Source organism: Cervus elaphus, chromosome X (assembly GCF_910594005.1).
Source record: "Cervus elaphus chromosome X, mCerEla1.1, whole genome shotgun sequence".
Classification (NCBI taxonomy): Eukaryota; Metazoa; Chordata; class Mammalia; order Artiodactyla; family Cervidae; genus Cervus; species Cervus elaphus.
Window position 1 is genome coordinate 41,645,456 of NC_057848.1, and position 26,067 is coordinate 41,671,522.

At 36.5% G+C, this 26,067-nt stretch overlaps 1 protein-coding gene and 1 non-coding gene across 3 annotated transcripts in view; one reads left to right on the forward strand and one right to left on the reverse strand.

Annotated features, from left to right (window-relative positions):
* DOCK11 (dedicator of cytokinesis 11) overlaps nt 1-25,825 on the forward strand; it is a 202,450-nt gene extending 176,625 nt beyond the window's left edge. For both annotated transcript variants that reach the window (XM_043895989.1, XM_043895990.1), the window contains 8 exons: nt 6,234-6,356; nt 9,122-9,235; nt 9,769-9,915; nt 16,670-16,880; nt 17,254-17,444; nt 17,885-17,985; nt 19,448-19,586; nt 25,335-25,825. In XM_043895989.1, coding sequence (XP_043751924.1) covers nt 6,234-6,356; nt 9,122-9,235; nt 9,769-9,915; nt 16,670-16,880; nt 17,254-17,444; nt 17,885-17,985; nt 19,448-19,586; nt 25,335-25,457 — 1,149 coding nt within the window. In that variant the 3' untranslated portion in view covers nt 25,458-25,825. The remainder of the gene's footprint in view (nt 1-6,233; nt 6,357-9,121; nt 9,236-9,768; nt 9,916-16,669; nt 16,881-17,253; nt 17,445-17,884; nt 17,986-19,447; nt 19,587-25,334) is intronic.
* Nucleotides 244-350, reverse strand: LOC122690990. The gene has a single exon (XR_006340241.1). It is a non-coding gene; the product is annotated as a U6 spliceosomal RNA (small nuclear RNA).
* Nucleotides 25,826-26,067: the final 242 nt, after the last annotated feature.

The following is a 26,067-nucleotide window of genomic DNA, read 5'->3' on the forward strand; positions in this document are numbered from 1 at the left end:
GTGTAATGGTACCTCATTGAGGGTTTGATTTGCATTTCTCTGGTAATGAGTGATGTTGAGAATCTTTTCATGTGTTTGTTAGCCATCTGTATGTCTTCTTTGGAGAAATGTCTGTTTAGATCTTTGGCCCATTTTTTGATTGGGTCATTTATTTTTCTGGAATTGAGCTGTAGGAGTTGCTTGTATATTTTTGAGATTAATCTTTTGTCTGTTTCTTCATTTGCTATTATTTTCACCCATTCTAAAAATATGGAACACATTACGAATTTGTGTGTCATCTTTGCGCAGGGGCCATGCTAATCTTCTCTGTATCGTTCCAATTGTAGTATATGTGCTGCCGAAGCGAGCACGAACTGTATTTTTTAAATATAAGCAATTTCAAGTTAGCTCTGGTTCATTTAGGTAAACTGATCTATGCCTAGAAGCTTTACCTCCTACCTCTTTTTTTTTTTTTTTGCCTACTACTTCTCTATGAGTCTCTCTCCTCATCAGCATAACTAGAGGCACAGATGTAGAGAGCAGACTTGTGGACACAGTGGGGGTAAGGAGAGGGTGGGATGAATTGAGAGAGTAGCATTAAAACATATACATGACCATATGTAAAACAGATAGCTAGTGGGAAGTTGGTGTATAACACATGGAGGTCAACCTGTTGCTTTGTGATGCCCTAGAGGGCTAGGATCTAGGGGTGGGAGGGAGGCTCAAGAGAGAGGGTACACACACACACACTTAATGACTGATTCATGTTGTGTGGCAGAAATGAACACAAGCTTGTAAAGCAATTATCCTCCAGTTGAAAAGAAAAAAAGATTAATAACAGTAGGAGCCCGTCTAGGATCAAAAATGCTGGAGTGGGTTGCCATTTCCTTCTCCAGGGCCTCTTCCCGACCCAGGGATCAAACCTGGGTGTCCTGCATTGCAGGCAGATTCTTCAGCGTCTGCACCACCAGGGAAGCCCAAAATGATTAGCACATAGTATGAAATGAATAAATATTTCTTAAGTGAAAAATAATAAAATAAAGACAATAATACTATTCTGGTCACTTTACAATAAACATGAAGGTTCTTTGTAAGTCATTAGGTGCGACATAAATGTCAGGCTTTATCACTGACCAACTGGATAGTAAACTTTGCTTTTACTCCCAGAACTTAGAAGAGTTGATGTTTAAAACGTGTTTGCTGGATTAATTAATCTTAACAGATAATCAGATACTTGAATTTTAATCCCAGTTCATTGCTTGAGTGTGAATCCTGGGGTAAATTAATTCATTTTTGGGGTTTTAGTTAAACTTAGATGATTTTCATGTAAGATCTCCAGTTTGTGTGGGCTCACAACAGAAAGATTCCAGGGAATTCATGGGAGATAAGTGGATTAGCACAACTGCAGTTATGTCCTTTTTTCCAAACAGCAGCTTCAGCTTAGTCATAGAAGTGGCCTTATGCCTGACCCTGTTTTGTACTCCAAAGGAAAGTAGTAATATTTCTTATTAGTCAAGAACTATAATCAGTTTCCTATGTAAACACATTTGTTGGAACTCTTTTGTGTTCTACAGTAATAATTTATGTGTGCTTTTCATTTAAGGTATACAGATAGAATCATATTCTCCATAGTGCCATTTTATGTTTCAGTTTATATAATAGGCTTCTTCCTTGTGCCCTAGCCAATGGAAAATAACTGCCACTGATTTACAAGTTTTATTGAAATGAAAGATACAAACTGTTGTTCATTTAGTGACTTCTTTAAGTAGGTGAATTAACCCGTTAATAATTTAATTTGTTTTTAAGACTGCATTTCTGACTTTTGATTTAAAATAGTTTTAAAGATAAATTAACATACAATAAAATGCACACATATTAGGTGGACAACTTGATGAACTTTGACAGTTGTCTACACCCGTATAACACCATGGTAACACATTACCACGAGAAACAAAAAATAGAACATGTGCATTACCCCGGAAAGTTCCATTGTGCCCATTTCCAGTCAGTCTGCCTAGCCCCAATATCTGATGTAGATTAGTTTTAACAGTATTTGGTGTCATAAAAATGAAATCATTCAGTATCTACCTTTTGTATCTGCCTCGTTTGGTTGGCAGAAAATTTTTGAGATACATCCATGTTGTGGAGTAAATCATAAGTTCTTTTTCATGACTAAATATTCTATTCTTTTGATGTAACATTTTAAAACCCATTCTCCTGTGGATGGATTTTGGATTGCTTCCAGTTTGGGACTGTTATGAATAAGGCTGCTTTAAACATTCTTATCTGTGACCTTTTATGGACATATGCTTTAGTTTATTTTGAGTAAATACCCTGCTGGTTCCTCAGGATGTTTTATATGTAACTTTATATGAAATTGTCAGAGTTTTTAAAAGTGGTTGGACCATTTTATATCCCACCAACATTGGATGAGAGTTCCAGCTGCTTCACTTCCTCACCAACATTAGCTGTTGCTAATCTTTTCATATTTTTGTCATCCTATTAGACATGAAGTAGTATCTCACTGTGTTTTTCATTTGTACTTCTCTAATGACTAATGGTGTTGAGCATTTTTCATGTGGTTCTTTGTCTTTCATGGGATGTTTGTTCAATTCTTTTGCCCATTTCAGAAATTGCATCATTCTTTTTGTTGTTGATTTATGGGAGTTATTTCTATATTCTGGATATAAGTCCATTGTCAGATAGATGTGCTGCAGATTATTTACCAGTGTTTGATTCATTTATTTGTTTTCTTCACTAAGTCTTTTATTGAGCAGAAAGTTTTGCTTTTGATAAAGTTCAATTTACTCTTTTTTAATGGTTTGTGTGTGTGTGTGTGTATGTTTGGTCTGAGAAATCCTTCTTTACCTCAAGACTGTGAAAATATTGCCTGATATGTTCTGTTATGAACTTTGTTCCTGAGTTTTATGTTTGGGTCTATAATCTCTTTAGAATTCAGTTTTGAGCATATAATGAGATAGAAGTCAAGATTCATTTTTTGTAGACAGGTATTTTACATGGTCCACACCATTTGGGGAGAAATAAAACTTCTTTCACCCCTGCTGAATTGCTTTGGCACCTTAGTTAAATTTCACTTCTTTATACGTTTGTGATCTATTTCTAGACTCTGTTTTGTGCCACTGACCTATTTGACTGTGTTGATGCCAATATCACACTGTCTTCATTGCTGCAAGTTTGTAAGCTATGGAATAATATCGTGTTAGTTCTTCAACTTTGTTCTTTTTCAAAGTCACTTTGGCTATTCTGTATCCTTTGATTTCCATATAGAATTTCAGATCATCTTTTCTCTTTCCTCAAAATATCCTGCTGGAAGCTTTGTGGAAATTGTGTTACATTTATATATCACTACATGGAGAATGGATAGCTTTAACAATACTGAGTCTTTCAATCAAGTCTTGTTTAGGTTTTTAATTTCACCTAGCAATGTTTTGTGCTTTTTCAGAGTTGAAGTCCGTTCCTGGGTATTTTGTTAGATAATGGATGTTCTGATGCTACTGGGAATAGTATTATTTGGTTTTTTAATCTTATTTTTCAATTTGTTGTTGCTAGTATACATAAATACAGTGATTCTATATGTTGATCTTATGATCTGCAACCTTGCTAAATCCTCATATTTGTTTTAGTAGTTTGTATATTCCTTAGGATTTTCTACATACACCATCTTGTCATCTGCACAGAAAGACAAGTTCCACATTTCCTGATCTCTTTCCTTCCTCTCTTTGTTTCTCTCTTGCCTTATTACACTGGCTAGCACCTTCAGCATAATGTTGAATAGAAATGATAAGAGCAGACAGTTTGACTTGTTCCCAAATTTAGGAGAAGAGTGTTCAGCCTGCAGGTTTTTAATAAATGCTCTTTATCGGATTGAGAACAATCTCTTTGATTCCCTGTTCTGGGTGGATTCTTTTTTAACGTTGCAAAGGGATATTGAATTTTTTCAAATTCTTTTTCTGCAACTATTGCTAGACATCACATTTTTTCTCTTTTATTCTGTTTACATGGCTCTTTCTGTTTATATTGGATTTTTTCCTAATTGTAAACCAACTTTACATTCCTGGGACAAACATTACTAGTTTTTGATAGATTTTTTTTTATTTCCCCAAAGTTCCTCCTTTCTACTGTTGATAGAAAATTTAACTATTAAATGTTAATATATAGATTATTTAAGTAGTAACATTTAATGAACATCTGTTTACTAACACCCTGCTAGTGACTGAAAAAAACAATATAATAAATATATTGTCCCTACACTTAAAGAGTCACAGCCTGTTTGTAAAGGCAGATACATATGTAACGGGCTAGTATAGTGATAAATATCCACCCAATGTAGTATCATAGTAGGAAAAATAGGTCTCTTGTGTCACTACTCTGTTAATTAGGAGAAGGATCCTGGAAGAAGTGAAATCTAACTTTTCTTACAGGGTTAACTAAGTGAAAGGGATTGAAGGACATGAGGGTGCAGAATAGACAAAGGCACAAAGTTAAGACAACACCATGGTGCTTCAGAGAAACTAATAGTAGTTCATCACTGTTGGAGGAGCATAAAGTAGAAGGCTGAGCTTGATGAATGATGATTTTATAAAATATCAGCCAGATCACTGCAAACCTTGTGTGCCAAATGAAGGAATTTGTCCTTAGTTCTGCAAATGATGGGGAGCCATCATGAGATTCTAAGGGAAGAGAGATATAGTCTGGTTTGTATTTTAATCAAAACCCACTGGCAGATTTGCAGAAGATAGATTTGAAGGTGCCAAGGCTGGAGGCAAGAAGATCTGTTAGAAAACAATAATGACGCCCTGAATCTTAGCAATGAGAATAGAAATGGAGAGGAAGAGTCAGATTTGAGAAATCTTTAGGAAGTAAAAGTGGCAGAACTTGGCGATGAACTGATTAGAGGTTGAGGCAAGACTGAGAGTGTATTAGTTTCCTAGAGTTGCCATAACAACGTACACAAGCTGGGTGGTTTAAAATAACAGAACTTTATTGTCTCACAGTTCTAGAGTCCAGAGGTTAGAAATCAAGGTGTCACCAGGGCCCTGTTCCCTCTGAGACTCTGGGTAGCAGCCTTCCTTGCCTCCTCCTCGCTCTGATGGTAGCTGTTGGTCTTGGATTTCCTTGGCTCGTAGCTACATTACTCCAGTCACTGCCTCTGTAGTCACGTGGTGTTCTCCCAGTTTGTCTCAGTCCTTTTGGAGTAAAGCTCACCCAGTTAATCACTCCAGTAAGTCACTCCAGTATGACATCACCTTCACTCATCATTATCACCAGTGACCCTATTTCCAAATAAGGTTACATTCTGAGGCACTGGGAGTTAGGGCTTCAGCTTATCTTTGTGAGGGACACAGTTCAACCTATAACAAAGAGTAAAGTCAAAATTGCTTTTAATTTTCTAGCTCAGAGTCTATAGGATATGACCCACTGGCTAGGTGTGAAACAAAAGGAAAAGAGCTTGTTTAGAAAGAAGATGAATTCAGAATTGACTAGAGGAGATACATTAAGAGCCGTTGTAGCAGTCAGTTTTATAGGACTGAAATTCATCTCTTTAAGATAGAAACAAACTGTTAACACATATGGATAGCATGAATAATCGGCATCATCTTTTCATTGTTGAGAACATGCTATGATGGTTGTTTTATAGTAGCTGTGATTATGGCAAGGTCAGAGATCTCTATCTTGAGGTATTATACTATCATTCTCACTGGTTTTAGAACCAACTGTTAGGAAGGAAGCATTATTGACCAAAATCACATCATTTTAATAAACCCCGATGTAACTGATGCAGCAGCTTGAAAATTGTGAAATTACCTAAAGACTCTATTAACTGTGTGTAAATATAATTTTAGTAGAAAGCAAAAATCATGGACATTTATAGGCTTAGTGGAACTTACCCTGTTAGACATTTAAATATCCTCAGTTTGGAAAAACATATCCCCTTTTAAAAGTACTTCTCAACATGTTAACCATTTGTAAGTTTGGTTAACATCTTTATTACGTGCTAAACAAAGTAAATAGTAGTTTTCTATTGTCAATATTAATTTCATACTTTTAAGAATGTGGTTTCAATTTCAAGTGTTTCAAGCATGTCATTTAGAATATATCATTACACAACTGTACTCCTGTGCATTTCCTTAAATTTAGTACATTCTGTTTTTTATTCATTTGAAATAGTTCAAACTATATTTGTGCAGAGCTCAAGTATCTCTAATTCTTGATTGCATTTTTTCTCAATGCAGGAAGTTTTGCTGGAATTGCTAGAACAATGTGTGGATGGATTATGGAAAGCAGAGCGTTATGAAGTAATTTCTGAAATTTCCAAGTTGATCATTCCAATTTATGAGAAACGTCGCGAGTTCGAGGTAAGTAACTGAAACATTTGCATCATTCACCTATATATTTTATTTTGGTCTTAAATTACTACCTTAAAGAATTCTGAAAAGTCCTAAAATTCCAGTCCTACCTTATATTCATTTAAATTTTCCAAATGAAATTAAGGATGCAATGTTTAAAATATAAATTAAAATTAACATTATGCCAGTTTTTCTCACAGCAGTTTTATCTAGCAATCTTCCCTTCTCCACTCATTACAGAGAACAATCCATGTTGTCCTCACAGACACATAAAAAACTTACTGGATTTCCATGTGGTCAGGGAAGAGATATAGGTGTGAATCACTTCTTTTCAATTTGATGGTGAGGCTAAAGTTGCTAACAGATGATAGTGGGGGGATAATAAGTTACTTGGAATTACCTTTTTACGAGGAGCTTTTCCAGTTTTGTCTGCCACATAAATCTTTGATCAAGGGGAATTACTAAAAAATAGTAGTATAGCTGTTGCCACCAGGACTTTTTATATTCAAGACTCTGAATCCATATCATAATTTTCTATCCCTGCTATGCTGGAAAGGGGTGATTTAGGACTCAAGCCATTTTTAAAAGCAAAGCAGTCTATCCTTAAATATATATAACAAGTAGCCTTTCATTGTTGAAGTGTCCCAGAGTGAAAACATACATTTAATGTCATATGTGTAGTGTTCTAATCTCTTCTCCAAATTGGCTCTTATCAAACTCACTTTTTCTTCCTGGATTCTGGGTCTTTCTACTCTTTGCCCTGCTTTTGGTATATATCAGGACATGCCTGAAAAATCATAGTGCAGCTCAAGTGATTATATTAAAAAGTGAGAGTTAAGTAAGTAAATCTATGTCATACAGATGACAAAAAATAACTTATGAGACAAGACAAGAAGTGGCATTGCTCTCTCTGTCAAAGCATTGCATCCCAAGAACCTTTGTAAAAGTTCCAAAGTACCTACTCTCTTACTCTTAAGTTGAAGACCAGGTTATTGGAAACCCAAAGAACATTTTGCTACTCAATTGACTAATAGGGAAAAAAGAAAAATATATCTTCCCTACACATTAAAGGAAACAATAGGTTCTATTGGGGAACTACTCCTATTTCCTTGTAGAGAGGCAAGGGTCTGTATAGATTCTGAAGCATCCTGCATGAGATGAAGTAATTTTTCAGTGTTCTTTATGGGATGGGCTGAAAAGTGTCAGCCCCAGCAGCCATAAAGGAAGGAAAACTTCCCTCAAATTGACTTCAACTGCAGAAAATAGTATGGAAAGAAAGTATTGAAAGAAAGAACATCTGCTTCCGTGCTCCCCTTTTAGTATTGAAATGAAATTCACCAGCATACAATGAACTGTTTTCTAGTTTGCAGTTTAGTGGCATTTAGCACATTCTTAATATTATGCTCCCACCACCTCTCTCTAGTTTCAAAACATTTTTATCATCCCAGGAAAAACTCCATCTCCTTCAAGGAATCACTCTTCACCCCCTCCCTCACCCCACTGGTGACCACTAATCTGCTTTCCGTCTATGGATTTGCCTATTCTGGATGTGTCATAAAAAAGATGAATATAAGATGTGACCTTTTGTGTCTGGCTTCTTTTGCTTAGCATAATATTTAGAGGTTCATTCAAGTTGTAACCTATATCAGAACTTCATTCCTTTTTCATGGCTGAGTGATATTCCATGCTATAGCTATGCCAAAATCTGTTTGTATGTTTTGGTTGTTTCCACATTTTGGCTATTATAAATAGTACTGTTGTAAACAGTTATGAGTAAGTTTCTGTATGGGCATGTTTTTGTTTATCTTGGATAGATACCTAAGAGGGGAATTGCTGGGTCACATAGTAATTCTATTTATAACTTTTGAGAAACCACCAAATTGTTGTCCCTTTTACCTTCCCACCAGCACATCTGATTGGCACTTGTGTTTTGGGGTTCTTATGAGAACCTAGTGAATGTGCCATCCTAGTGAATGTGAAATGGTGTCACATTGTGGTTTTGATTTCCATTTCCTTAATGACTAATGATTTTGAACAGCTTTTCATGTCTTTGTTGGCCATTTTTATATATTCTCTGGAGAGATGTCTATTCAAGTCCTTTGCTCACTTTTAAATTGGGTTGTCATTTTGTTGTTGAACTATGAGACTTCCTTATATTTTTTGGATATGAAAACATCAGATATGTGATTTGCAAACATTTTCTCCTGTTCTGTATGTTGTCTTTTCATATTCTAGATAATGTTCTTTGCATAGTGTGTTCTCTTTTTCTGAGTGTGTAGAAGAATATATTCTTTGGAAGTATATGTGAACTTGTTATAAAAGCATTCCTCACTCAGGCTTTTACTGTTATTTTTGTGTCTGAATTTTACTTTCCTCTCCTAAAGTGTTTGCATGATCATTTATTCCCATCTCTCTACATTAGGGCTCTAGCAAAGTATTTTGCTTCTCTTTCAGTCACAATAATTCAGACATAAGGAAAAAAGTAGTCAATAACACAGTATTTGTAGTGTATATACTATCATTGAGATATGAATGACATGAAGCATGATGTTTAGAATTACAGTGTTATTTGACCATTTTAAGCTCTACCCTCTCACCTAAAGTTGTTAAGGCGTTTTTTCTAACTGTGACCATGGGAGAAGGGAGTGCAAATGACCCCACCAAAACCATTTTGGAAAGGAAATACTATTGCTTTTTTCCCCTTATGCATTTATCATAGACATTTCATAACTAACCAAAAGATAAAGCTAATTTGTTTATTCTCATATTTTCAGAAACTTACTCAAGTTTATAGAACTCTTCATGGAGCTTACACAAAAATTTTGGAGGTTATGCACACAAAGAAAAGACTTTTAGGCACTTTCTTCAGAGTTGCCTTTTATGGCCAAGTAAGTATACTTTAGTTCATCAAGTTGTTTTCCTTTTTAAACATTCACCTTTGAATTATTAGATTACCATAGCAGCAGTTACTGGTTCTAGGATTATGTCTAGATAAAGCACCTGTCACAACAGCAGGTGTGACACTTTTCTCAGAGTAACATTCACTTTGGTTTCTGTATCTAAATCCACTAGGTCAGAGGACAACATATAAGATTTGAATGTTTCCGTCAGTTTCATTTTCAGTTAAGCTTATTAAATGTTTATTTAATACCTAGTACTGAAAGTTTTCAAATAAAAATCAGGTAAGTATGCAAATGATGAAAAATCGAGTGTTAAAAACCTTCAGGCCAATGATATGCTCATATGACTGTGAGTTTGAAAGTTCTCATTTATTTCAGCTACAATATCTGTATGTGGCTTTTAGTACTATTATTTAAAATCTATTTCAAATACATTATTGCTGATTACTTAGTGGATGTTCTGTAAATGCTGTATTTGATCATAATACTTATAAATTATTGTATGTTTAACTTTATAATAGTCTTTTTTTGAAGAAGAGGATGGAAAGGAGTACATCTATAAAGAGCCAAAGCTCACCGGCCTCTCAGAGATTTCCCTGAGACTTGTTAAACTTTATGGTGAAAAATTTGGTACAGAGAATGTCAAAATAATTCAGGATTCAGACAAGGTAACATGCCCTGCATTTCAAAATCATTATTTATTAGTTCCAACTGTGGCACATTGCTTCTGACTTTTTCCTTTTTTAGCTGGTGGAGGAGAGGCATGGGAAATAGAGTCTTTCCAGATCCTGAAAGAAAGGACAGGGGCTTTGGAATCGGAAAGAAGGATTCAAATCTCCATTCTCTGCCACTTGCTAGCTGTGTGAACATGGGGAATTTACTTAACCTCTCTGTGTCTCATTGTTCTCATTAGTAAAATAAACTTAATAATAGTGCCTTCCTCATAGAGGTGTTGTTGGGATTAAATTAGTTAATGTATGGAAAGTGATTAGAGTTCTTGATACATAAAAAAGCCTTCAATAACAACATAGAAGCTAGCGTTTTCTATAAATGTTAGCCATTATTGTTACCGCTGTTGTGCCTCATGATTGTTAATTTCATACTGTATGATTAAAATCATCTTAGGTGGGCCTTCTCTGGTGGTCCAGTGGGTAAAAGCCTGCCTGCCAATGCAGGAGACACAGGTTCGATCCTTGGGCCAGGAGGATTCCACATGCTGTGGGGAAACTAAACCTGTGTGCCACAACTACTGCACTGGTTCTCTAAATCCCACACACCACAACTAGAGAGTACTCACTGCTCATTGCAACTAGAGTAAGTCCACAAGCCACAGCAAAGAAGATCAAGTGCAGCCAAAATTAAAAATAAATAGATAAGTGAGATTTTTAAAAATTCTCTTATGACACATATTTCACTCTTAAGATAGCCTTAGTTCAGTAGTTATATTTGTAGTGATGTAGGTTTAGGAGAGATGCCTTGATGTAAAGATGATCCATCCCACTAGACCCTGCCAAGGCAAGGATGAGAAAGGATCCAGCAAGAGAGGCTGTTTCTTAGAAACACATAGTTCCTTATAGACAGAATTGCGGAAGAGCACAATGGGAATGGAATTCCTGATTCTCCTTAGTCACCATGGGCATGTTCAGGATGAGAGCTGAATTTTAAGGTAGGAAAGACCTTTAACACAGTGCAAGATCTGCAGGCCCCAGAAATACGCACCGAGTGACTGTGATGTGCATGATGCTCTGCAAAACACTTAATAGCCAACAGGCAGCATTGCCAGAGTGAAAAGCCCTTGGCGATGGTAAAGACACTTCATTTTCTATGATGAAAATGATGTCTTCACTTTGTAAATTTACCTATATCTTATGGAGATGATTTTATCTTGACCATGTGCCTTAGACATTTAAAAATAAGTATGCTGGCAGGTCCAGAATTCATTAATATTTGGCAAAACCTCTCTGCTTCTTATCAGTTTCAGTCTTCTGTGTTGTTTTATTGAATTAAGACCACAGAAAATTTTCTCTTTTGTAGCCAGCAAGTTTTAGGCTTCTTGCCACACTACTGATACTATAAATGGAAAGTTATTAGAAAGCCAGGCTTGCAGAAAAACATGCAGTTTTCTACTTTATTCTGCCTCTGAAAACCTGGCCAACAGGCACAAACCACCATCAGGCAGCTGGACCGCTGACCCTCTTTGTAAACACAATATTTTAGTCACTCTTCATAGGCAACAGATAAAAGAAGCAGTTGCTACTTTTAAAATCCTTCTTCTTTCTTAATGTGTGGCGTTTAAAATTTTAAACACGCTTTTACTTGCCGAAGAGCAAAATCTGTTTAAGGGCACAAACAGTTTAAAGAACAATGGGCAATATTTTCCAGTATTTTAAATGTACGTTTCCTGGACCCAATAATTTCACATTTAAGATTTTATTCTGTAGATGTACACACATAAAGATGCATGTTTAAGATGTTTATTGCTCTTAAGTTTATACAGCAAAACCTCGAAACAATCTAATGTCTCTACGGTTAAGGACACGGTACTGCCTTCATAAAGGATGTAACTAAACTGCTTAAAATATTTATAAGTTTGGATGTAAACCAATCAAAATATATTCTTTTTTATATAAATTTACTTATTTTAATTGGAGGCTAATTACTTTACAATATTGTAGTGGTTTTGCCATACATTGATATGAATATATTCTTGACAAAATATATTCTTGAGAGAAAAAGGTGAGGTACAGACATTATGGGCAGGATGATTACATTTGTGAAAACTGATATTTACATACACTCATGTATGCTTAAGAAACTTCTGGAATTATACAAAGTTGCTTTTTTGAATTTATTTATTTTAATTGAAGGATAATTACTTTACAGTATTCTGATGGTTTTTGCCATACATCAATATGAATTGGCCATAGATGGAATGATACAAAAGTGTTAACCATGTTATCTCAAAGGAGAGTCTAGAGTCTTATGGAGAAAACAACCATTTTTTACTTTTCAAGTGTACTTTTTGAATGTTTTACCATATACTTAGTTCATTTTTATAAAGTTAAAATCAGTCTTGACCTCTTTTTTATTTCTCTTCTATGTTTTGTCTTATTTAGATAATTAGCTTCAACTATTTCCTGAGGTTTCTCTGGAGAAATCTAGATATTTAATGGAAAAGATTTTGAATATAGGCTTTTTGAAAAAGTTTTAAAAGCTACTAAGAAAGTTTCTATCCCTTATCACAGTATTGGATACGGTGTTTGCTGTGGGTTTTTCACAGTGGCCCTTGATAGGACTGTAGTCATTTCTTTCTATTCCTAATTTGTGGAGTGTTTTCATTATGAAAAGATGTTGAATTTTGTCAGATGCGTTTTCTGCATTGATTGAGGTGATCGTGTGTGTGTTTTTTTCTTCCTTCATTCTGTTAATGCAGTGTATTTTCCCCTGCACTGGATGAAGGATTCTTAATCACTGGACCACCAGGAAAGTCCCCTATACTAATAATTTTTTAACGTGTTAATCTCTTACATCGTGTAGAAATAAAAAAGAATTGTGTTACTATTGTTCTGTTAATACTAGATTTTATAATTACCCATGTATTTATCTTTACTGAGACCTTCATACAGCCTTGAATTACTGTGTGATGTTCTTTCATTGTGACCGTCAAGATTCCCTGTGGCATTTCATATGGGGCAGGTCTAGTGCTGACAAACTCATTCAGCTTTTCTTTATCTGGGAATGTCTTAATTTTTCCCTCACTTTTAAGGACAGTTTTGCCAGGTATCAGTTCAGTTCAGTCGCTCAGTCGTGTCCGACTCTTTGGGACCCTATGAACTGCAGCACGCCAGGCCTCCCTGTCCATCACCAACTCCTGGAGTCCACCCAAATCCATGTCCAAGGAGTCAGTGATGCCATCCAACCATCTCATCCTCTGTCATCCCCTTCTCCTCCTGCCTTCAATCTTTCCCAGCATCAGGGTCTTTTCCAATGAGTCAACTCTTCCCATCAGGTGGCCAAAGTATTGGGAGTTTCAGCTTCAACATCAGTCCTTCCAATGAACACCCAGGGCTGATCTCCTTTAGGATGGACTGGCTAAATCTCCTTGCAGTCCAGGGGAAACTCAAGAGTCTTCTACAACAGCACAGTTCAAAAGCATCAGTTCTTCAGTGCTCAGCTTTCTTTATAGTCCAACTCTCACATCCATACATGACCACTGGAAAAACCATAGCTTTGACTGGACAGACCTTTGTTGACAAAGTAATGTCTCTGCTTTTTATTTTTTTATTTAAAAATTTTTTTTTTATTAGTTGGAGGCTAATTACTTCTGTCTCTGCTTTTTAATATGCTGTCTAGGTTGGTCATAACTTTCCTTCCAAGGAGCAAGCATCTTTTAATTTCATGGCTGCAATCACTATCTGCAGTGGTTTTGGAGCCCAGAAAAATAAAGTCAGCCACTGTTTCCCCATCTATTTGCCATGAAGTGATGGGACCAGATGCCATGATCTTAGTTTTCTAAATGTTGAGCTTTAAGCCAACTTTTTCACTCTCCTCTTTCACTTTCATCAAGAAGCCCTTTAGCTCTTCTTCACTTTCTGCCATAGGGGTGGTGTCATCTGCATATCTGAGGTGATTGATATTTCTCCCGGCAATCTTGATTCCAGCTTGTGCTTCTTCCAGCCCAGCGTTTCTCATGATGTACTCTGCATAGAAGTTAAATAAGCAGGGTGACAATATACAGCCTTGACATACTCCTTTTCCTATTTGGAACCAGTCTGTTGTTCCATGTCCATTTCTAACTGTTGCTTCCTGACCTGCATACAGGTTTCTCAGGAGGCAGGTCAGATGGTCTGGTATTCCCATCTCTTTCAGAATTTTCCACAGTTTATTGTGATCCACACAGTCAAAGGCTTTGGCATAGTCAATAAAGCAGAAATAGATGTTTTTCTGGAACTCTGTTGCTTTTTCGATGATCCAGTGGATATTGGCAACTTGATCTCTGGATCCTCTGCTTTTTCTAAAGCTTGAATATCTGGAAGTTCACGGTTCGCGTATTGCTGAAGCCTGGCTTGGAGAATTTTAAGCATTACTTTACTAGCGTGTGAGATGAGTGCAATTGTGCAGTAGTTTGAGCATTCTTTGCCATTGCCTTTCTTTGGGATTGGAATGAAAACTGACCTTTTCCAGTCCTGTGGCCACTGCTGAGTTTTCCAAATTTGCTGGCATATTGAGTGCAGCACTTTCACAGCATCATCTTTCAGGGTTTGAAATAGCTCAACTGGAATTCCATCACCTCAACTAGCTTTGTCAGATATAGGATTTTTGATTCATAGATTTTTTTTTAGCACTTTGAATATAGCAGCCCACTGCCTTCTGGCCTCCAAAGTTTCTGATGGAAATCTGACCATCTTATTCAGGATCCCTTGTATGTGACAAGTCTTGATTTTTTTCAAAATTCTCTCTCTGGCTTTGGCTTTTGACATTTGATTTTAATGTGTCTCACCGTGCGTCTCTTAGAGTTACCCTGCTTGGAGTTTGTTGAGCTTTGTGTCTTTCATCAGATTTGAGTGTGCACTCATTATTTCTTCAGATATTCTCCCTGCCCCTTTCTCTCACTTTTCTCCTTCAAGGACTCCCATAGTGTGTATGTTCACCTGCTGGATAATGTTCCGCAGGTTCCATAGCCTCTGTCCCTCTTCAGTTTTTTTCCTTTGTGTTCCTCTCATCGATCATCGATCTTATCTTATCTTCAAGTTGGCTGACTATTACTTACACCTGCTGCAATTTACCTTTGAGTCTCTCTGGTGACTTTTCATTTCAGTTATTGTATTTTTCAGCTGTAAAAAAAAGTTTTTGGTTTCCTTTTAGATTTTCTAGCTATTTATTGATATTGACATTTTGTTGATACATAGTTTTCTTGACTTTTTCCACAAGTTCCTTTAGTTCTTTGATCATGAATTCTGTTGTTTTAATGTCTTTTTCTAGGAGATCTGCTATCAGGTTTCTCCAGTGATAATTTCTATTGGTTTATTTTTCTTTATTGAATGGGCCCATACTTTCCTATTTCTTTGTATGCCTTACAATTTGTTGTTGTTGTTGTTGAAAACTGGACATTTGAATTTAATATTGTGATCTCTCTAGAAATCAGATTCTCTCCCTGTCCCAGAGTTTCCTGGGTTTTGTTTTTGTTTTTAATTGTTGTAAGCTGTGTCTGTCCCAATAATCAGCCTGAGGTGTAAATCTTCTCAAGTCTTTTCTGAGCCCGTGCCTTCACCTGAGCATGCGCAGTGACTTTCTAGTCACCCTCATTTACACAGTTACCTTTGAACGGCCTAGTATTGGAAGTCCAGCTCCTAAGAGGGAATGGAGAGGAAAATGAAGAGGAGAGGAAAGGTGCTGGTCTGTTAAATCCCCTGAAAGTCTGTTAGGCATTGCAACAAAGGGAAGAAGTGGTATAAAAATGGCCACAGCCTCTTTGACTGTCCCCCTGTGATCAGAAGCAGCAATTAGCAGTCATAGCACAAATTCGCAGTATTTGGAAGACAGGGTCTTTGTTCATCCTGGCTCCCACAAGCTGTTCTAGGAATATGCACACAACTGTCTGCCGTAGTACTTGAGGGATGAGGTATGGGTTGCTGCCATTGTGCCCAGAGTTAAAATTGAACAAAATCAAAATTAAGGCAATTTTCTGTCCAAGTCTTCCCCTGGAAGTTGCAAGTCTTCAATAGCCTCCAGAGTTCCAAAATTCTTCCATCAGATAGGTAATGACGGTGTAACTGTTGTCTCTAAAAGAAGATAGAGGTCTGGTGCTCTGCCATCTTCTGAGAATCCTCTTTGTAATAGGTATGTTTTGAGGTGGAATTCAAATGTGCAGTTAGCCATTTTAACATATGGGGAACACATGTACAACCACGGCGGATTCAAGTCAAAGTATGGCAAAACCAGTACAATATTGTAAAGTAATTAGCCTCCAATTAAAATAAATAAATTTATATTAAAAAATAAAATAAATGAAAATAAAAAAAGAAATTTAATATAACATAAAAGCAAATAAAAGTAAATAAAAATAAAACAAATGATAAAGCAATGCTCAACATGATCTCTGGTTTGTAAATAAATATATATGCATAGGAAAAAAGATTACAAGGAAATACATGAGAAGGTAAATGATGATCATTGCTGAGTGGTAGCATTGCAGTTTTTTCTGTCTACATTTCTATAATCTCCAAATAGGCTTATGTAACTTCTTAATAATCAGAAAGAAACAATTCTTGAAGAATGAGCAAAGACCTCTTCCAAGTGTGTATTCATCTCACAGTGTATTCAATGACACTGTTCCTCAGTTGATCTCAGAGGTGTTAGTAGCTTACCTGTACCCCATTTTCCCTTCTGTTGAATAAAAAACAAAACTTTCTTACTTTCCAGGTAAATGTCAAAGAGCTTGATCCCAAGTATGCTCATATCCAAGTCACTTATGTGAAGCCCTACTTTGATGATAAAGAACTCACAGAAAGAAAAACTGAGTTTGAAAGAAACCATAATATCAACAGATTTGTTTTTGAGGCTCCTTATACATTGTCAGGCAAAAAGCAAGGTTGTATAGAAGAACAGTGCAAACGCCGTACAATCTTGACTAGTAAGTAGGACTTGGCATAACTTCTTTATCTGACATGATCTTTTTTGATACATACAAGCAGCAGCTGGTCAGCAGGAAAATGTAATTAAAATGTTAACCATTTATTGTTCTGCTGTTCAGTCACTCATTTACACAAACATTCCTATGTTATTAACCATTCCTTTCCCATATGTAATTATATAATTCATGATTAGTCTGAATCATATCACAGAGAATTTCTCCTTCAGTCCTGAAATAATAAGGCACCTATTTGGCCTCTAAGGGATTTTTCCAGAGAAAATAAGGGGAGAATTAAGCAGAATACATTTTTTTTAAATTTGGCTATTTGATTTGCTATCTTAAAAACTCATTTGTCAACCTTAATCTTTAATAGCTTCAAACTCATTTCCATATGTGAAGAAGAGGATCCCTATAAACTATGAACAGCAGATTCATTTAAAGCCAATTGATGTTGCCACTGATGAAATAAAAGATAAAACTGCAGAGCTGCAAAAGCTTTGCTCTTCTACTGATGTGGACATGATTCAGCTCCAACTTAAATTGCAGGGCTGTGTTTCAGTGCAGGTATGTTGGCTGCTAACCATGTATTAAATGTTTCTTGTTGTTCCTCTTGCTTTCATAAGGGCACAGAACAAGCACTAATTGTAATTGTGTTATACTCTGACTGGGTGAAAAAACCTCTACATTTTTTATTAATTTAATAAAGACATTATGTTCAGTTTCTGTACATTTTTTGTTATATCAGAGAGCTTAAACATAAATCCCTCTGAGTATAGCCAAGCCCTATATTTCAATAGGAGAAATTGTTAAGTAACTTGTTAGAGTATAATTTTGGCAGATGATTTGCTTTAGTTAATCTTTTTCAAATAAATTTATAGTAAGAATAGTAAATATATTTCTCAGGTATGGAATTTTAACATAGTATTCTTTTTAAAAAGAGAAATGAAAAAATTACTTTTTGATTACATCCTAACAACTCTCATTTTTCTCCTTTTGTAATTTAGGTAAATGCAGGTCCGTTAGCATACGCAAGGGCTTTCTTAAATGACAGTCAAGCTAGCAAGTATCCACCCAAAAAAGTAAATGAGTTGAAAGACATGTTTAGGTAAGTGCTTTGTAGTTTTCAGATCAGACCTCTAGTTTTTTTTTTTTTTTTTACTCCATTGTCTTCTTAAGTGAAATCAAAATATTCACCAAATAATGTCCTTCTAAAAAAATTATCTGTTCCCTTTTATAACGTTTAAGTTACCTTCTAATGGTATTTTAGGTAGTGAGGAAATGTGTGATCTCTTTCTTGCTGCAGAACTATAACAATGTCCTAGTGACCCAAGGTATTAAATATGACAACTACTTCATTGCTGTGGATATTGTAACACAAACACAAGCCTTCGTTTGTTATGTGATTTCCTCCTTTGCCTGATTGACCTCATGTCACAGCTTTTCCAGACCATTTAGGCTAGGAAGGGTTGGATAGGTTTGCTTCTATCCTGTATCCTCAGTTCCACTTGGATTCTGCTATTCTAGGGCATACAATAATCTTCTCTGGACTGAGCATCCCGCTAAGCCAAGGCATGTCTGAATGGTTGCACAGTAGAAAAAACCTGTTTCTTATATAAAAGAACTTACATTCAGAATAAGAGAGACAGATGATTTAAACAGACTGAGTAGAAAAGATAATTTCCACTCATTTGCTCCTGACTTATTTCATTTACTTTTCCTATCTCTGTATTATCAGCTGTTTCAGGTTACAGAGTAACCAGTACTCATTCCCTTGTAGCTCAGTCGGTAAAGAATCTGCCTGCAGTGCAGGAGACCCGGGTTCAATCCCTGGGTTGGGAAGATCCCCTGGAGAAGGAAATTGCAACCCACTCCAGTATCCTTGCCTGCAAAATCTCATGGACAGAGGAACCTGTAGTCCACAAGGTTGCAAAGAGTCAGGCATGACTGAGCGACTAACACTTACTTACTTAGTACTCATTCATTCAATGTTTATTAATGCCTGGTGTGTACAAAAAGATTCTACTCTTTGCTATGACAGGGATACAGCACAAAAGGTCAGTGAGGTACTTTGTTCCCTAAGATTTGCATCCTAATTATGGACGTGAAACATAAAGATATGAAATAATGATAAAAAAGTTTTTATGATAAGTCATAACCTCTCTGTCCCCAGTCTTACCAGCCCAGGGCGGATACTTCATGCCTATAAGCACCCAGCACTGTACTGGGTACATAGCCCAAAATAAATTATTTTTCAATAACTGACATTATCTACAGATGTTAATTAATGTACATGCAAGCATAGCTGATATCATATCAAGTGACTGAGCAGGCAGGCTTCCCAGAGGGTATATATTTCGAGCCAGGTTTTGAAGGAGATAAGAAACCAGAAGACAAAGAAAAGGAAAGATATTTCAGATTTAGGAGATGGCATTAGCAAAAACACAGTGAGAAAATATGGGATTCTAGTCTTCCTTCTAGGCAAGCTGTGGTTAAAGTAAATATTAAATTGTCAGTGAGACTTTTGAGTAATAAGTAACAAAAACTTTATCTTTGATCTTTATCTATAGGAAGTTCATCCAAGCATGCAGCATTGCACTGGAACTAAATGAGCGGTTAATTAAAGAGGATCAGATTGAATACCATGAAGGGCTCAAGTCAAATTTCAGAGACATGGTGAAAGAATTGTCTGACATTATTCATGAACAGGCAAGTATTAGGGTGATTGAAAATGAAAACATGATCTGGGGTCCCTAAAGTATTACTTAGCATACCTATTAGTTTGAAATAGTATTACCTTGAAATTACTTAGTTTGTTATTTTAAAATTTGTTCTTACCCATATAAATGATACAATGCAAATCAGATTTGAAGCAATCACTGACAATTGCTTTAGCAGTTGTTTCAGATGTTAAACTATTTTGTTCTTTGTGCCACAGTGCCATTAGAAGTGAATAGTTGTGCAAGTCTGAATTAATCTACTGTGAGCATGGCTAAGGTGTCTCAAGAAGGATCCTAGAGAAGTGCAATGATTGGCTCAGTAGCCAGATCCCTAAATGAATATCCCTGTCTTAGATGTAGGAAGCTGCATACAGTTGGCCTTCCATATTCGCAGCTTCCACATCCTTGGATTCAATCAATTGCAGATCAAAAATATTTAAAGAATTCATTTGAATCAGTTCTAATGAGATGGATGAAACTGGAGCCCATTATACAGAGTGAAGTAAGCCAGAAAGATAAATACCAATACAGTATACTAACGCATATATATGGAATTTAGAAAGATGATAATGATAACCCTATATGCAAGACAGAAAAAGAGACACAGATGTATAGAACAGACTTTTGGACTCTATGGGAGAAGGCCAGGGTGGGATGATCTAAGAGAACAGCATCGAAACATGTATATTACCAAGTGTGAAACAGATTGCCAGTCCAGGTTGGATGCATGAGACAAGTGTTCGGGGCTGGTGCACTGGGATGACCCAGAGGGATGGGATGGGGAGGGAGGTGGGAGGGGGCTTCAGGATGGGGAACACATGTAAATCCATGGCTGATTCATGTCAATATATGGCAAAGTCCACTACAATATTGTAGAGTAATTAGCCTCCAACTAATAAAAATAAATGGAAAACAAACAAACAAAATTTGAAGAAAAATTACCAAAAAGTTCCAAAAAAACAAAACTTGAATTTCCTGTACATAGGCAGCTATTTACATAGCATTTACATTGTATTAACGATTATAAAAAAATCTAGAGATGATTTTAAAGTACAGAGGAGAATATGCATGAGTTATATGCAAATACTGTATGATTTTATATAAGGGACTTGAGCATCCTCAGTTTAATAACCATGGGAGAAGGGGGACAGTGGTCCTGGAACTAATCCTCTGAGGATACCAAGGGACAACTGTACTATCATTTAGGTGAGATCCTGAGTGAATTCCAAAATTCAGGAATTGTCTTAATACCCATGTAACCTGCAAAACTCTCTTTTTATAATAACTAGCATTTTAATATTTGACTGACTGTTAATGACAATTATAGCTAACTTAGTAAAACACAATCTGAAACATATAGAAGCAAAGATCTGCTGACCACTGACAGCCAAATTATGTCATAATTAAGTAGTTAAGACTCTTATATATCTACTTACCTTAAAACCAGAGTACTCCTGATTTATCCTGGTAAATGTCATTTCTATATTAGGCTCCTGAAATCTGTGTTTACAACCACTCTATACATGGATTGTCACTCAACTATTTTAACATCTTCACCACAGATGTAAAAGTCATGTCCTGATGGTCTGGTCCCTCAGTGCCTGAGCCCTATTGAGCTTACATAATGTCTCTTTGCTTTCCTTAAGAAGGAAAATAGCCAATAAGATAAATATTTGCTTCAGAAACTCTTCAGACTCTCAATTTTTTATGAAATTAAGACCCCTTAAAAGAAACAAGGATAACTACAGCCCTTTAGAGAACACATTCTTATTGCTGGTTCCAGAAAGGAGAACCTCCTATGTCCTGGTGTGAACATTTCACTGCTTGCCTGAAGACACTCCCCTGGGTGAGACCGTCACATGGAGGGTGTACTTACAAATGGACTGACCATGGTTAGTGCCAAAGGACTGCAGTGTAATGGTGGGGAGGGGGAGAAGAGAGATTTCAAGGGAAACAGGAGCTAGTTGACTATCTCTGCTATAGGAGCTAGTTGACTATCTCTCCTCTAGCTAGAGGAGCTAGCTATCTCTCTTATGGTATCTTGTATGCTTTCTCTTAGAAAGGACTATGGGAAATTTATTACAGTTAGTCTAAAGTTGCACTGCGTGACCAGGAGTCCAATTTTCTGACCATGGTCATCTTCTCAGTATGGAGAAGCCAGGCAGCTAGACTGTCATCGTCCCATCTTTTAATGAGATGAGTCATCCCAGTCTCCTACTCTCCCATTCTCATGACAGGGAATCTTGCCAGCCTGAGGAGTCTGGAATCAGTGATCTGTTTCCTCTTTTTGTCATCTTTACTTCTGTTAGCCCACTTAGGAGTGAGTGTAAAGCATCCCAAGGCATACCTTTGCTGCTTGGTTTTCCGAGGTCCTCTTTTGTCTCCTTCCCAAAGCAGTCAGGTGATCAGGACTAGGCAGGCAGGGAATCATTCCACTTCCTTTATTGTCTGTATCTCAGGTTCAGCCCCTGAGTACAGTGGGGATATGTCTGTCTTCACCATCACTGTTCTGGGGTATGTTGAAGGGTTAATCACTCAGTCATGTCCGACTCTTTGCGACCCCATGGACTGTAGCTTGCCAGGCTCTTTTGTCTGTGGAATTCTCCAAGCAAGAATACTGGAGTGGGTTGCCATTTCCTTCTTCAGGGGATCTTCTGAACCCAGGGATCAAACTCGGGTGTGCAGCTTTTTAAATGAATTCTTTACTGTCTGAGCCATTTGGGGAATACTTTAATCAAATAGACTACATAATTTGTTCCTAGAAACTGTTCAGTTTATGGGGTTCTGTTCTCTATTGTCCATAGGAAAAAACAGCAAAACTCCTCCTTTAGAAAAATATAAAACAATTATAGCATTTTAATCCAATATATATTATTATAGTTATATTATAGTTATTATAGTTATAGGGGCTTCCCTAGTGGCTCACACGGTAAAGCATCTGTCTGCAATGTGGGAGACCTGGGTTCGATCCCAGTGTCAGGAAGATCGCCTGGAGTAGGATATGGCAATCCACTCCAGTACTCTTGCCTGGAAAATTTCATGGATGGAGGAGCCTGGTAGGCTACAGTCCCTGGGATTGCAAAGAGTCTGACATGACTGAGCAGCTTCACTGGTATATTACAGTTATAGAATTTGCATGCAACTGTATGACCTAGCCTTGAATTCTAAATTATTCAAATTGAAAGCAAATTATTCAATTTACTGCTATTATGATGATCAAGATAATTTAGAGCAGTCATTCTATACAGTTCTTTTTTGCTTGCTAAAAAACAAAATTGAACTGATGTTGTTGTTCAGTTACTCAGTCATGTCTGACTCTTTGCAATCCCATGGACTGCAACACACCAGGCTTCCCTGTCCTTCAACACCTCCCGGAGTTTGCTCAAACTCATGTCCGTTGATTTGATGATTACATCCAACCATCTCATCCTCTGTTGTCCCTTTCTCCTCCTACCTTCAATCTTTCCCAGCATCAGTCTTTTCCAGTTAGTCAGCTCTTCACATCAAGTGGCCAAAGTATTGGAGCTTCAGCTTCAGAATCAGTCTTTCTAATGAATATTCAGGGGTGATTTCCTTTGTGGTTAACTGGTTTGATCTGCTTGCAGTCCAAGGGACTCTCAAGAGTCTTCTCCAACACCATAGTTTGAAAGAAACCATTCTTCGGCATTCAGCCTTCTTTATGGTCCAGCTCTCACATCTGTACATGACTACTGGGAAAAACCATAGCTTTGACTAGATGGACCTTTGTCAGCAAAGCAATGTCTCTGCTTTTTAGTTAGAGTCAGCTGAGTCAGTTTTAAGGATTTTGGCTTTATTCAGTGATTCATGAGTCTGGCAGCATCCCATCTGGCAGATAGGAAGGAGCTCTGAAGAGCCGTAGAAAATGGAAGCCTTTTACAGGTAGAAGGAGTCAGATCAAGGAAGTTATTCTAAAAGAGACAGGATTGTTTCAGGCAAGGTCACCTTCCTCTGGGACACAGCAAGGGCCTGTCCAGTGAATTACCTCATTAGTGCTGACCAGGAAATTTCAAACTTGGAAGTAGTACATGTGCTTTTTTGAATAGTTAAGATTACCTGCCTGGAAAAGACTGAAACTGCAGTTAGGTTGATATTAATTCTCAGGTGATGTGGGTTTAGCACAAGTGACTTCATTTTGGACCTCTTGTCTCTGTCTCTCTCTCTTTTTAAATTTATTTGGCTGCACCATGTCTTAGCTGTGGCATGTGGGATCCAGCTCCCCGAGCAGAGACTGAACCCAGGGCCCCTGCACTGGGAGCGTGGAGTCCCATCCTCTGGACCACCAGGGAAGTCCCTTGTCTTTTTTTTAACACCCTGAAATTTGGGTTTTATGAATCTGCTGTTATATTTCCCACCTGTCTTTCTCATTTAATTTCTATAAACCATGGTTATTATATTTAGTTCTAGAGACCAAATTTTAGACCCTTGATACTATATATTCTCCTATATTTTAAATTCTTCTATATTATATATTGATAGGTAACCAAGAAAAGTATTACTTTCTGTTGGTTTATATTTATGAAATCTGTATTGTCATGATGTATCCTATTTAGATGTACCTTGGTTTGGGCAAATGTTGACTTTTTAGTGAATTTTTGTAAATCAGTATTTCAATATTTCCACATAAAGGAGAGCTTTTTTTTTTTTTTTTTAGTCAGACACTTTGAAATATATTATTTCCCAAAGGAAAATATAATACAAAGTAAGATAAAATATAGCTGTTTACTGAAATGTGAGTTATCTGTTTGGCTCCATAAATGATGACTTGACCAAAAGATATGGCCTGGATATTCCTTGGCCCTTTTGAGTGTTATCTGTTACACTATACCAAAATATGAAGTTCTTTCTCTTATAAGAGGAAATTTTTCTATTACGGATTTTATATAAGACATGATTTGCAGCAGCATAAATGATATGACCATTTCTGCCACCAGAAGCCAATTTGCAGGCTTAATACTGAAGTTTCAGAGCTAACTTGTGAACCTAGTATTGAAAGCTTGAAACCTAAGTTGGGACTGTACAGTAAAGAGGTTGGATGTGATGTGTATGCTATTCTTCCATCTGATCCGTGCATGAGATATCAGTTGATTTTGATCACACAAAATGGATAATTTTTTAAATGTCTATACTAATATGATTATATGTATATATTTATGAAGTTCTTCATTTCCAAGAAAAATCTTTTGCATCAATTAGTTTATATAATTATGGTGTACATTTGAAAATTTGACTTATTTTCTCTTCACTTAAAATTATTTACCAAGTCTCCAGGGAAAGGGCATGGGTATCAGGATATTTGAAAAGCCCCCCAGTGAACTTGAGAACCACTCTTAGAAGATATCTATAAACTCATATCAAAAAGTTTATTGTTTGAAAAAAAAAAAGTTTATTGTTTGGGCTCTTGTTATGACCATCTGTTAAAAAAATTTTTTTAAGACTGTGTTACCTCTCACTTTCTGTTGAATTTTGCATTTTACAACCTTTCATTTTTCTTAATGAGTAACCAGATCTTTTTTGCTTTTTTGATATGCTGCCTTTGTAATACAGCTTTGAAGATTTGAGTCGGTAATGTTTTTCTTTGCTCTTTCTGCTTTATATCGTTTTAAATATCTAAGTGTCAGTGATAAATTGGAATATGCCTGTGATTTCGTATACACATGGTTTTTTTTTGGCTGTGGCTGTTTTGCTTGTGATAAACATGCCATTTCTTTCGTTTTAGATAATACAAGAAGACCCAATGCATTCTCCCTGGATGAGCAACACATTACATGTATTTTGTGCAATTAGTGGTACATCGAGTGACCGAAGTTATGGTTCCCCAAGATACACTGCTGAAATATGAGGACATGCAGATGTCAAGTAACAACAAGATTGAACTTTCTCAGGAATATTTGGAGCTGTGCAAATGTTAAAAATTTAAAGATTTGTTATACACAGAGTGTTTCTTCCTGACACCAAAATTTTCATGCTTTCATACAGGGTGCTTACATATTTGTAAATATTTAAGCAACTTGAAAGTGCCTGGAAAATTGCACCACTGTGCTTAGTTTGTACTTTTTTAGGTAAATCTATATACTGAGAAGTAGAGCTCAAAAACTTTAATTCGATTTGCTTAATTGTTGCTTAAAATATTAATGGTACTGTGTAAAATTGTATAATGGAACACAATAAAAGGTAAAACTTCTTTGTAATTAGAAGTGAAGGAAATAATACTTTGAACTTAGCGTTTTTCTTGACAGGAAGCTAAATTCATCATGATACTAATCCTTGGAGAAAAAACTGATAAAATTTTCACAAAACATGGATACTTCCAACTGAGGAGATAATTTGAAACCTTGCCTTCCAGTGGTCTAGACTGGGCTAAAGGAAACAAAAGCATTATGTGAAAAGGAAAATTTCACAAAGAAAGGATATATATCAAAATACCAGGCTTACCAGTCCTTCAAATTTTG